The 13,203-nt window shown below is 49.9% G+C and overlaps 1 protein-coding gene across 4 annotated transcripts in view; it reads left to right on the top strand.

Annotated features, from left to right (window-relative positions):
* The window catches only part of KHNYN (KH and NYN domain containing), a 42,195-nt gene that overhangs the window by 28,146 nt on the left and 846 nt on the right, over positions 1 to 13,203 (top strand). For all 4 annotated transcript variants that reach the window (XM_083471035.1, XM_083471036.1, XM_083471034.1 and 1 more), the window contains exons 2-7: positions 1,373 to 1,669; positions 3,076 to 4,904; positions 6,700 to 6,830; positions 7,928 to 8,024; positions 10,016 to 10,123; positions 11,922 to 12,023. In XM_083471035.1, coding sequence (XP_083327161.1) covers positions 1,451 to 1,669; positions 3,076 to 4,904; positions 6,700 to 6,830; positions 7,928 to 8,024; positions 10,016 to 10,123; positions 11,922 to 12,023 — 2,486 coding nt within the window. In that variant the 5' untranslated portion in view covers positions 1,373 to 1,450. The remainder of the gene's footprint in view (positions 1 to 1,372; positions 1,670 to 3,075; positions 4,905 to 6,699; positions 6,831 to 7,927; positions 8,025 to 10,015; positions 10,124 to 11,921; positions 12,024 to 13,203) is intronic.

The raw sequence follows: 13,203 nt of genomic DNA, 5'->3' as shown, positions 1-13,203 counted from the left end.
CCACCCGCGTCCCTTATATTGTACAGTAAAGGTAAAGGTACCCCTGCCCGTACGGGCCAGTCTTGACAGACTGTAGGGTTGTGCGCTCATCTCACTCTAGAGGCCGGGAGCCAGCGCTGTCCACAGACACTTCCGGTTCACGTGGCCAGCGTGACAAGCTGCATCTGGCGAGCCAGCGCAGCACACGGAACGCCGTTTACCTTCCCGCTAGTAAGCGGTCCCTATTTATCTACTTGCACCCGGGGGTGCTTTCGAACTGCTAGGTTGGCAGGCGCTGGGACCTAGCAATGGGAGCGCACCCCGCCGCAGGGATTCGAACCGCCGACCATGCGATCGGCAAGTCCTAGGCGCTGAGGTTTTACCCACAGCGCCACCCGCGTCCCTTATATTGGACAGTACTTAATACTATACACTAATTTTGACCATGTTTATCATCTGGTCACAATATTTCTGGCCGTGAACCTCTTGGTTTTGCTTCTACAATATGCAAAGCAGCCCTTGTACATGTTGCTTCACCTTACGCTCTTCCCCATGTTTTAAAATAAAACCAAGCACCAGACCTCGCAATCTCACAGCCCAGGGCCATGTCAGCTCCACACTAGAAATGTATTAAAGGACTCTAGCAAAAATGCATGCTTCAGGTAGGTCAGAGGATTTGGCAAGTCATGCATTGCCTAATTCCTCTTGCATTGCATTTTTAAACAATCCTATTTCTGCGTGATTTTTTACATTTTTTATGTAGTTATTTTTTCCCATAATTCATTCTGAATTTGCTAACCTTGGAATGGCGTGAAAATGTTATTCTGCAGTTTCTTGGGCTTTTGTGGGCCTGGCCTGGCTACTTCTTAACTAGGACCTTGATTGCTTTATAAAAAGAAAAGCAAGAAGAATTGGAAATAAAGGTCCTTAGAAAGCTAAGCATTGCTTGGCAAGCAGTTCCACATTCTGTGGATTTTCTGTGTGCTGCTGAATTGCAGCTTGTGTTTTCGCTCCTGTGAATCTTGTGCCGATGAGCCAGTGTGGTGTAGTGGTAGACTTGTAATCTGGGGAACCGGGTTCGCATCTCCGCTCCTCCACATGCAGCTGCTGGGTGACCTTGGGCTAGTCACACTTCTCTGAAGTCTCTCAGCCCCACTCACCTCACAGAGTGTTTGTTGTGGGGGAGGAAGGGAAAGGAGAATGTTAGCCGCTTTGAGACTCCTTCGGGTAGTGATAAAGCGGGATATCAAATCCAAACTCTTCGTCTTCTCTTCTCCTTGTCTGTTGTCTTCCTTTGCCTGCAGAAGTTGCATCTTCTCCCTTGCTGCATTTCAAATTCAGGTTTCATCTAGAACCTTCCTCCCCCCATTCAACCCGTGTTTTCGTTCCGCAGTTCGTTATCCACGTAACGGCTTGCCTCATCTCCGGAACGGAAACGTGGCCCCGCAGCCGGTGGTCGTGATCTCCCGCCATGACGAGCAGTGGCAGGACCCTGGACGAATTTGCCGTCTCCGAGGAGGTGCGGGAGTTGGTGACCCAGCAGCGCCCCAGGATTGAGCAGCTCTTTGGGGTGGAGCTGAATGTCCTGGGGGTCCTGGGGTCGGCACAGAGCCCCAGCGAGGACCCCCAGGGAGAGAGGAAGATCTGGCTGCAGCTGCAGGGATGCAGAGAGAATTTGCAGAGGGCAAAGGTGCGAGAGGGCAGGAGCGGGAGGGAGGGAGGGAGACGGTAAGGGTTTCTGTGGGTCTAGCCCAGGTGTCAGCAAACTTTTTCAGTAGGGGGCTGGTCCACTGTCCCTCAGACCTTGTGGGGGGCTGGACTATATTTTGAAAAAAATAATAACAACGAATTCCTATGCCCCAGGGACGCAGGTGGTGCTGTGGGTTAAACCACAGAGCCTAGGACTTGCCGATCAGAAGGTCAGCGGTTCGAATCCCCGCGATGGGGTGAGCTCCCGTTGCTCGGTCCCTGCTCCTGCCAACCTAGCAGTTCGAAAGCATGTCAAAGTGCAAGTAGATAAATAGGTACCGCTGCAGCGGGAAGGTAAACGGCGTTTCCGTGTGCTGCTCTGGTTTCGCCAGAAGCGGCTTATGGCCACATGACCCAGAAGCTGTACGCTGGCTCCCTCGGCCAATAAAGCAAGATGAGCGCCACAACCCCAGAGACGGTCAGAACTGGACCTAATGGTCAGGCGTCCCTTTACCTTTATCTGTGCCCCACAAATAACCCAGAGATGCATTTTAAATAAAAGCACACATTCTAATCATGTAAAAACACACTGATTCCCGGACCATCTGCGAGCTGGATTTAGAAGGCAATTGGGCTGGATCCAGCCCCTGGGCCTTAGTTTGCCTACCCATGGACTAGCTTTTGGAATCCAGGACAGAGACGCCACCCACTGGCCTCTTCTGCTGTTTAAGTAAGCACCTAGCACATCTGGAATATACCAGCATAGGAAGCAGCCTTGTGCTGAGTCAGCCCATTGATCCAGCTAACTCAATATTGCCTGCACTGTTGGGCAGCAGCTCTCCAGGTTTTGGGGTAGCCCTTTGTGGAGATGCTGAGGATTGAATCTGGGACCATCTGCTTGCAAATGAGATGCTCTCCCACTGAGCCTCAGCCCTTCCCAAAGAACGCGGCTATATATCACCATATGAAGTAGCCTTTTACTGCCTTAGACCATAGATCTGTCCTGCCAAGTAACGTCTTTTCTGGCTGGCAGGGGCTTTCCAGGGTCTCACATGGGGGTCTTCCTTTGCTGCCTGCCTTCCAAGATCCTGGAGATTGTGAGGAACAGGTCTGGGACCTTCTACATGCAAAAGCAAATGCTCTGATGTTGATCTATGGCCCCAAGAGCAGAAGTGAGCATGATGCCCTGCATGGGAATGCCACCATGGCAAAACTCCCCTGGAAAGGCCATATCTTCCAGCACCATGGTATTCTTGTGTACACAGGTGTACTTCAGCTGCTAATGACAGGGAGTGGAGAAACTCACTATGTCATAAAACCACCTGGCATGGTATGTGTTCCCAAAGGTGGCGGGGTTGCTCATCGTGGGGATAACAACTGCAATATCATATATGCTCTATTTTCCAGGAATACATCAAAGGCCTCTGTGCGCCGGAGCTGAGTGAAGAGGTTTACTACCCCAAAGACATGCAGTGCATATTTCTGGGAGCCCAGGGGTTGTTCCTAGACTGCCTCACCCAAGGGACATCTGCCAGCCTTACTTTCCTTCGCCCTGGCACTCTGTTAGTCTCCGGCTTGGCTGAATCCTTCGTCATGGCACAGAGCCGGATCCAGGACTTTGTGGAAAAGCACCAGAAGAACCTCAGGCTGCCCGAGGAACAGGAGACCCAAGTCAAACGGGCCTTCCTGGAGCTGGTGGAAACCTACAATGACAAACACGCTATGGACCTCTTGATCCTTCCCACCTCGGTCAAGGAGGAGTTGCTCTGTTTGGTGAAGGAGATTCAGGAAGAAGATGGGGAGCACAGGCAAAGGAACGGATGTTGGGCACCAAGCCACGGGCAAGACCATTTGGTGGGCTGGGAAACTAACATGGGTGGTGGCGGCAGGCCTCAGTCTCCAAGTAAAAATACCTTTGGCTTGCCCATGGGACTCAGTAGAGTCCAAGAACAGAGTAGAACTGGAGACTCTACCATTGATTTGCCTGCAGGCTTTGCTAGGCCTGAAGCATCTCCTCACAAGTCCCCACAAGAGGCTACACAACCGCAGTACTCTGTCAGGCCTCGAGATGTTAGGACTGACTTGCCTGTCACGGTTGGTAGGCCTCAAGACCATACTCTACCTCAGGTGTCAAGGGTTGACTTCTCCAGAGGCTTTGGTGAGCCTGAATTCCCCAGTAGGCCTCAGCACGACCTGTCTTGCTTGAATGGTCCTCAGGGTTGGCCTGAGGTAACAACCCCCACGAGGCCAGCACTTCCCAAGAGTTCCCCTAAACCTATTCCAAATGCACAGGCTCGGTTTCTTCCTGGTTACGGAGGCCAAGCTGAGTCTTTGCAGGATCGTCACGAGGGGAAGGATGTTCTTTGTGCAAGGGACTCGAGCCCTGCCAGTTTGCCTGAGGAAACCAGTGAAGAGGAGCCATTGTCAGATGTCCTGTTGTCATCGTGGACGGAGAAGGAGTTCAAAATGAGGCTGAACTTCTTTAAAACCATGGGCTATGAGGAACGAGTGGTCAAGAAGATACTCTTGGAGGGAGGGGTATGTGAGGCACCTTCAACTATCCTGGACAGGGTCCAGATGGCAGAGGCGTCCCAGAAAGAAGGGGTTGTCCTCCCTCAGATGGAGCCTGGGGGAAGAGAGCGCTCTCTCTCTCCACCAGAAAAGAACCAGGATGAAAATGAGTATCTCCGGGAACTCATCAAAGCAGCTGCAGCCAACTGTGGCCACTCGCCAAGCGAGATCCCCACAGAGATACAGACAGGAGTCCCATTGGCAGGTCTGCTGAGGCGGCTCAATGAGAAGGGGGAACACCAGGAGGAGGCTGAGGCTGCAATGGGGGCCTCAGCAGCAAAGCTAGAACATGGAGGACACCTTGGTGCCCGGAGGGCGGCCATCTTGAATCACAGGGAATCTTCGCCTCAGAGGCCTCAGGAGAGAGGGGGGAACAGTGGGTCCCCTTTCCACGAGGGCGTCAGTTTGTCCCCAGTCAACCCAGAAGTTGCTGCTTTCTCTCCTTCCCCCAGTGGTCACCTGTTCTCGACATCCGATTCTGAGGGGAGCCAGTCGGCAGAAAGCAGCAGCTTAGGGCTCCCCCACCAAGGCTCTGTTCCTACAGTAACCGGAGCCCAGCGCTTTGAGGAAGCCCTCCAGACTGAGTTCAAGCTCAAGTTGGCCAACACGCCAGGGAAGAAGAACCTACGGATGATCATCATTGATGGCAGCAATGTGGCCATGATGTGAGTGGTGTGTTTGTAGGGAGCCTGGGAATGAGCTCTTCCTATTGGTATGGCTGTGGTACATGAGGTTGTTATAAACAAGAGGTAGCTATCTTGTGGACATTTTTTCAAATGGGTTCCAGTACCTAGCCATCCAAGCCAGCCTGGCAAATGGTCAAGGATGATGTGAGTTTTAGTCTAGCAACTTCTAGAGGGCATGCTGGGTTGTGCAACTCGATCTTTTCTTTGTTGCTCCTCCCTTTTAAGCGCCTAAACAAACCAAGGAGGGATATAGCTTAGTGTTATATATGAACCTGATATGGTGGTTTGTTTCCCTTTAACAAGGCTTAAACAATGGTTTGTATTGGTCTATGGATTGTGGTTTGTCGGGGAAAACATACCAGGGTCCTAGGTTCAGACAGAATGTTAAGTCAAGAGGTGGAGAACCTGTAGCCCTCCAGATGTTGCTGGACAGATGTTCCCCATAATCCATAATTGACCATGGTGTTTGAGGTTGATAAGAGTTGGAGTCCAACAACATCTGGAGGATGCAGGATCTCTTATCTCTGGTTTAATCCAAGGAGATTGTCTTACCATAATGTGTGACCTCAACCAATAAGAAAACGAATAATGGTGAATTTGTTGGGGTGTCTTTTAAACCCCATCTGCACATAACTGCTTTAAACAGTTTCTCACAAAGAATCCTGGGGACTATAGTTTGATAAGGATGTTTAGAGTTGTTAGGAGTCCTTTGTTGCCCTCATAGAGGTATAATCTCCAGCGTGGCTGTGGTAGAGTATACCATCCTGAAGGCCCCAATAGCCCCTGTTGGTTGCTGTGGCTTTCCAGATGTTAAGACTGCAGCTCCCATCTTCTCTAACTATTGGTCATGCTGGCTGGGGCTGATGTGAGCTGGGAGGCCCAACAGCATTGGGAGAACAGGTTCTCCATCTTGGAGATAGATAGATAGATAGATAGATAGATAGATAGATAGATAGATATAGATAGATATAGATATAGATACACACACATACACAGTTATAGTAAAAAATGTACCTTCTAGGAATTCTGCCTTGGCTGGCCAAGGAAAGACTCATCTACATTTGTAGCTCACCAGTTCTCTAAAACAGGGGTTCCGAAACTGGTCCATGGACCACCTGTGGCCTGTGAGCTTCATTCAGGTGGATTTGTGTTTAAAGATGGGAGATGGCACATTCATCATATTAAATATTCATATTGACTTTTAATTGTAATTTTTAATGCTACTTTTATTTTGTATATATCTATATGCGAAATAAAAGTAATAAAAAATAGAACTGAAAATTATACTGCATACAGCAGGCAGAGAAATCACTGAGTGGTTCCCCAAGATCTTCAGCAATTTTCAAGTGATCTGTGGGGGGGAAAACGTTTGGAAGGCACTGCTTTAAAACACGCAATGCTGCTAACCCCAGGGTTATCCACACTTCCTCTTCTCCCACTGCTCTCCCTTGAGAAAACAGCTCTTTAGTATTCATTCGGAGCAAACAGCATCTTGGGTTTTCCCCAGATTGCCATTTGTTCTGATCCTTCGCTAAAGAGCGGTTTTTCCCTTTGAAAGGAGAGGGGCAAGGGGGAAACTGCTTGGATTTGCGCCTAGAAAGTGTGGGTCAAGCGGAATACAGCTTGGACCCATGCTTTTTTCGCATGGCCCAAGCAGAAGTCCTTCTTTGATCTGCTGTGTATCTTGCTTCCTTTGCTGGGATAGCCAGTGGATTCACCTAAGTGATTCTTCTTATAGTCCTGCCATTTTGAGTGTCATCTTCTGTCCTCGTAGGCACGGTCTGAACCAGTTCTTCTCATGCCGGGGCATCGCTCTGGCCGTACAATATTTCTGGGACCGTGGGCACCGGGAGGTGACTGTCTTAGTACCTGCACATCGGATGGAAGAAGACTCCAATGTAAGAGGTGAGAGATGGCTGGCTCCCACCTATTGGGTGAGAACTCAGACGATATTTTTTGGAGGGGCAGTGCTGTTGCTTTTTAAAAGCCATTAACTGATTATTTGGATTGATCTGTGTGTTATTAAGAAAGATAGGGTGATCTGCTTTTAATTGATGCAGAGACAAGTGGCCGCAGGCCCCCCGCTGTCAGAGGGAGTGAGCCTCTGAAGACCAGTTGGTGAGAATCCTAAGTGAGGAGAGTGCTGTTGCATAGGGCTTCCTATGGGCATCTGGTCAGCCACTGTGAGAATAGGATGCTGGACTGGACGGACCTTGGTTCTGGTCCAACAGGGCGCAATGTGTATGTTCTCACGTTATGCTCTATTCTTAAAAGAGACATTCCCTGCTATTTCAAAGATCAACTAGAACGCCTCTTCTAAGACAGTGCCAGATGTATCTATTGTAGCTTTGAGTGTGAATAAGTATTTCCATTAAAAATAATTAGGGATGGGGGAAACCTATGGCCTTCTAGATGTTATTGGGCTCTAGCTCCTATCGGTTCTGACTATTGACCACCCTGGACAGAGTTGTTGGTGGTTGGGGTCCAACAACATTAGGAGGTCTAGAGATTTCCCCATAACTCATGCCAGCATGAGAGTTTTAATCTATCAACATAGAATCATAAAATTTGAAAGGGACCCCAAGGGTTGTCCAGTCCCACCCCTGCTATGCAAGCATCTGGAGGGCACTAGATTAGGGAAGCCTCCCCACACTTGGGGGAAGAACATCTGCCTTGCATGAAGAAGACGACTCCGGCATTCAATCCTTGGCATCTCGAGGTAGGACTGGGAGAGAACCCACTGAGGTTGATGGACCCAATGGTCTTGCTCAGTTTAAGACAACCTCCTGTGTTCCTCATGAAAGGCCACCTACCTACTGAGGAGTAAGTCTTAACTGGAACCAAGGACACTTACTTCCAAACAAACATGGATGAGATCAGGCTGAAACTGCCGCAGCCCCAATACGAAATGAGGAGTCATTGAATGTGATGTTGGTGTCTCAGCTTCAATGCAAGTATCATTCCTCTTTGGTTTTTTTCCTCTCCCTTTTCCCCAACCACAGAGCAGCACTTTTTGATTGAGTTACAGAAGCTGAGCATCCTCTCCGTCACGCCGTCACGCAAAATAGATGGGAGGGGCATCGTGCCGTACGACGACAGGTCAGCAGAGCTCTCTGAACTTACCATAAAGGCAATTCAGCGTTTCTCTGTATCAGACATGGCAGAGGTTCACCTGTCGGCACTGAGTGGCTGTTCCCTGTGCGAGTGATCTCCCTGATCTCCCCCTGCCGTTGGTCTACCTCCTGCGAGATCATGGAATGTTCAGCTAACATTTTAAATATTGGTGGGGAAGGAGTGGAATGCTGGAGCTCAGTACAGCTCTGCAGGAGAGACGAAAGGTCTGTTTGGTCTGAGAGTTTAGCCAAAGGTTGGACAGAATTGAGGACCCACTTTCGTTTTTGGCTGGAACACCAAGGTCCACCCCAAAAAATCAAAGGAATGACATTGGGGGCGGAGCCAGATGCAAAGTGGTCCTGGGGTGGTGGTGGAGCCAATTATCTGCTGCGCCCCATGAGCTCATGCACTGTGATGCATGTATACATTCAGATCTTCACCTGCGTTACTACAGAACAATAATTCCAACTGGCCGATTTGTGTGGGGAAGAGAATCCTTAACTCGGGCATAGGCAAACTCGGCCCTCCAGATGTTTTGGGACTACAACTCCCACCATGCCTGACCACTGGTCCTGTTAGCTAGGGATGATGGGAGTTGTAGTCCCAAAACATTTGGAGGGCGGAGTTTGCCTATGCCTGCCTTGTTGTTGTTGTTTAGTCGTTTAGTTGTGTCCGACTCTTCGTGACCCCCTGGACCAGAGCACGCCAGGCACTCCTTTCTTCCACTGGTTCCCCGCAGTTTGGTCAAACTCATGCTGGTAGCTTCGAGAACACTGTCCAACCTGCCTGCCTGAACTGTTGTTAAAACAACTGGGTGTCAGAAACCTTCAACCATCGAATCTCCTTCCTGTCCAAACCTGTTTTAGTCAATCAGAACGTTTCTGTGCGCTTGATTAGTCGGTGGAAGGGTTTGATCTCTTCTAAACCGATCAGTCAATAAAACATTGCTCTTTCAGTTTTTCGCTTTCTTCAAGGCGAGCGGTGGTGGGGTTTTTGTGTGTGGCAGAAACTGATGAAAATATCCTTTGTTTCTCTGGTCTTTTTTTTTTTTTTTTTTTTGCTTCAACTTGGACCTTCCCTGGGATTTCCCCCAGGTTGGGCTTTCCAGATGTCAAGTCACCGGATATCGCTATGCTTTGATGAGGTCACAAGTACGAGGGTTTGGGGCAGAAGTAGGAAATGACTCTGCCAGCAGATGGGCCCGGGGTGGGGGTGGCAGGCATGATTTTTGAGTCATGGTGTAACTGACAAGATATGAAAGGGTGGTTATCACAGAAAGGAACTGAAGCACGTTGTGGCTACCAGGACACAGAGTGAAATTATGAAGTGATGTCAGTCACACCACAGAGAGTGATATTCCAGAACCAAATTCTCAAATGTGTTCCGTTTCCTTGGTATATTTTTATCCTTCTCCTTCCGTTATTTCCTCACAACAATCCTGTGAGGTAAGTCAGGCTGAGAAAGGGGGCTAGGAATGGGGGAAGCTGTGACCCTTCCAGCGTACTGCTGCACTCCAACTCCCATCAGGCTTAGCCAGCATGGCCGAATGGATGATGGGAGTTGTAGTCCGGTAACATTAGGAGGGATTTGGTTTTCCTGGTTGAAATCTAACACACTAGCTACTGTGCCATCCTGGCCTGGAATGGAAGATGACGTTATCGCAGTAGGTTTTCAATGGGTTCCAGTTTTTGTGTAAACTTGTAGCTTTATCAGTAAGGAGATCAGTAATGGCAGACAAGCTTCCTTGAAAGACAGCATTGTTTTCTTTTTGTTGATCTGCCACACACACAAAATTAGGGTGAACCCTCGGTTTAAGAGAGACAGCCGGGATGTCTAACAGGCTTTTCCAGTGACAGCATTAAGCCCAGCCTCTGTCCCAGAACCCTTTGCAACATGGCTGTGGTTCTGTGGCAAACCACTAAAATTTAAAAAATATTCTATTTGACAGGTGTCTTCTTCCCTTTCTATGCCCGCAGGTTCATGCTCAAACTAGCGGAACAGACCAACGGCGTCATCGTCACCAACGACCAGTTCCGGGATCTTGCGAAAGAGTCGAAGAAATGGATCCGAATCATTAAAGAAAGGTGCTGTGGGAATTGGTGACAGAGTAGCCTTCTTCTTTTTAGTTTTGACCCCTCTCGATTGTGCAGGGCTTTCACCCTCAGTTGAGCAGGGCTGGGGAGAGTAGGAAAAGGATGTGGATATATAGCCCTCCTTCTCTGGAGAGCTTTGGTTGCTGTTTGTTCTGTGGCTTGGGAACTGGGTAGATGGGGGAAGTTGAAGAATTGTACTCTGGCCCCTAGGCTTAAGCAGAAGGGCTGCAGCTTAGTGCTGAGAGGCTCATTCCCTGGCATGTCCAGAAAAAGCTTTGGGGGAAAACAACAACAACCTGCCTGTTGTTGTGTATTTTAATTACGTATTGGGTTTTTTTTTAGTTGCAAACTACCATTTTGGCACAGAAGCGACCTGTTAATTAATAAATGATAAAAACAACACCACGGGACGTGGGTGGTGCTGTGGGTAAAATCTCAGCGCCTAGGACTTGCCGATCGTATGGTCGGCGGTTCGAATCCCCGTGGTGGGGTGAGCTCCCGTCTTTCGGTCCCAGCTCCTGCCCACCTAGCAGTTCGAAAGCACCCTTAAAGTGCAAGTAGATAAATAGGTACCGCTTTATAGCGGGAAGGTAAACGGCGTTCCGTGTGTTGCTCTGGTGCAGGCTCACCAGAGCAGTGATGTCACACTGGCCACGTGACCCGGAAGTGTCTGCGGACGGCGCCGGCTCCCGGCCTCTAGAGTGAGATGAGCGCACAACCCTAGAGTCTGACAAGACTGGCCCGTACGGGCAGGGGTACCTTTGCCTTTACCTAAAAACAACACCGAGGTAGATGAACCAATAGCCTAAACTTGTACACACCACACATTTAAAGCACATGACCAAAGAATCCTGGGAATTGTAGTTTGCCTCCTCACACAGCTACTATTCCCAACACCCTTAACATTGTTCAAACAGCAGAACTGGCCTCCCAGAGCTACAGTTCCTGGAGTTCCCAAGGAAAGAGGAATGATGGTTCAAACACTGGGAATCATAGCTCAGCACATGTAATGAACTACAGTTCCCAGGATTATGGGGGGGGGGGGACCATGACTAATGAAATGGTGTGTAATAATGAACCGTGCAGATGTGGCCTGAATGCCACTTCTTTCTCTAGGCCAGTGTTTCCCAACCTTTTTTGGGCAACGGCACACCTGTTTAATGAAAAAAATCTCGCGGCACACCACCATTACAGCCCCGTGATGTCAGCGCGCAGCGTCACGCCGGGAGGGACGCACGAAAGTGAAAGTTTTTTCCCTCCCCCTTGCCGGGGAACCTCCAAGCTTTGGGGGTGGGAGGAGGCAGCAGAGCGAGGGACTGAGGGACGGCGGCAACTGAGGCGGCGGCAGCTGTTGTGGTGGTGGCGGCGATAGCGGGCGGAGGAGTGGGCGGCGGCGGGGCTTGAGGAGCCGTCGCCGGGAGTTGCTGCTGCTGTTGTTGCTGCTGCTGCCCGGACATGCCGGCCTCCTCCTCCTCCGCTGTCTCGCGCTCCTTCCTTTTGCACGTGCTGCCCCGCCGCTCGGCACCACCACCGCGGAGCCGCCCCCGGCTCGACGCGGATCCTCGCCGCCGCCGCCTCTCACCGCCCGACTCGCCCGCCTCCCTCCCACGGCACACCAGCCAACGTCTCATGGCACACTAGTGTGCCGCGGAACACCGGTTGGGAAACACTGCTCTAGGCAATAGGAAGTGCCCGTCAAACTGGTTTGGATTAGGGCCCTCTTGCCTTAATACGTCCCATCCACCTTTACTTTACCCTTCTTGACTCTCTCTTTTCGTGTACCATCCAGCCTTCTGCAGTACATCTTTGTGGGGAATATTTTCATGGTTCCCGATGACCCCTTGGGACGAGACGGGCCCACCATAGCAGAGTTCCTGAAGAAAACCCCCAGGTATGCACCCACACGTGGAACAAGTGATCTAGCTGAGTGGAGTCGGGAAAGGCATTTAACATGTTAAAAAAGTCTCCATGGGTCGGAGCAAGCAGCTGTCCCTAGGAAAACACCCTTTGTTTGTGTCCCCCGCTTTCCAACCACAAAACAGAAGTATATCTATTTCAGTGCATGGTGACACTGCTCCATCTTGTGGCCAGAGAAGTATGTGGGTTGGAGCTACAACAAACCTGAGTGGAAATTATACTGCCGCATATCCTTCCAAGTTCAGGTTGGCTTGCAGAAGGGCAATGGCAGCTGATATTTTATAATAGCAGCATTGAGATTTACGATATGAAAGGGAAGAAATGGGGAGTGGAAGGTAAACATAGTCAGGTACTGGATATTTTATATTGCTGCATAATGGCCAGGAGGTAACTCTTGGGACAAAGTTAAACCAAATGGCAGCCGGTCCCAGGGAGGTCGATTCCGTGGGTCTCGCTTTCTCGCCTCTCTGCCTGAGGAAGTTATGAGGAATGGTCAGTTGTGGAGGCAGTTCGGGGAGGAGCGGAGCTAAATATGAGGAACGGCTAAGGGAGCTGGGCATGTTTAGCCTGGAGAAGAGGAGGTTAAGGGGTGATATGATAGCCATGTTCAAATATATAAAAGGATGTCACATAGAGGAGGGAGAAAGGTTGTTTTCTGCTGCTCCAGAGAAGCGGACACGGAGCAATGGATCCAAACTACAAGAAAGAAGATTCCACCTAAACATTAGGAAGAACTTCCTGACAGTAAGAGCTGTTCGACAGTGGAATTTGCTGCCAAGGAGTGTGGTGGAGTCTCCTACTTTGGAGGTCTTTAAGCAGAGGCTTGACAACCATATGTCAGGAGTGCTCTGATGGTGTTTCCTGCTTGGCAGGGGGTTGGACTCGATGGCCCTTGTGGTCTCTTCCAATTCTATGATTCTATGAAATAGCAGTTGGGTCTCAGAAAAGCCAAGGTAGCGGACCTTGCTGCTTCTACTTTTTTTAACCTTGCCCTCTAAGGCAGCCTCAAAGAATGGCCAATGATGGAGGCAGCTCTGGGAGGGGGTGGTCAAAATGGCAGGTGGGACCTTGTGGCAGAGAACGCCTCACTGTCTTGCCCTGGTACCTTCTGCAACATGGGTTTCTCCCCTCAAGACTTGAACCTTTTACAGTGG

Source organism: Podarcis liolepis, assembly GCF_965112155.1.
Source record: "Podarcis liolepis genome assembly, chromosome: 13".
Classification (NCBI taxonomy): Eukaryota; Metazoa; Chordata; class Lepidosauria; order Squamata; family Lacertidae; genus Podarcis; species Podarcis liolepis.
The sequence above is the reverse complement of the archived record's forward strand: the minus strand, read 5'-3'. Positions and strand labels throughout refer to the sequence as shown.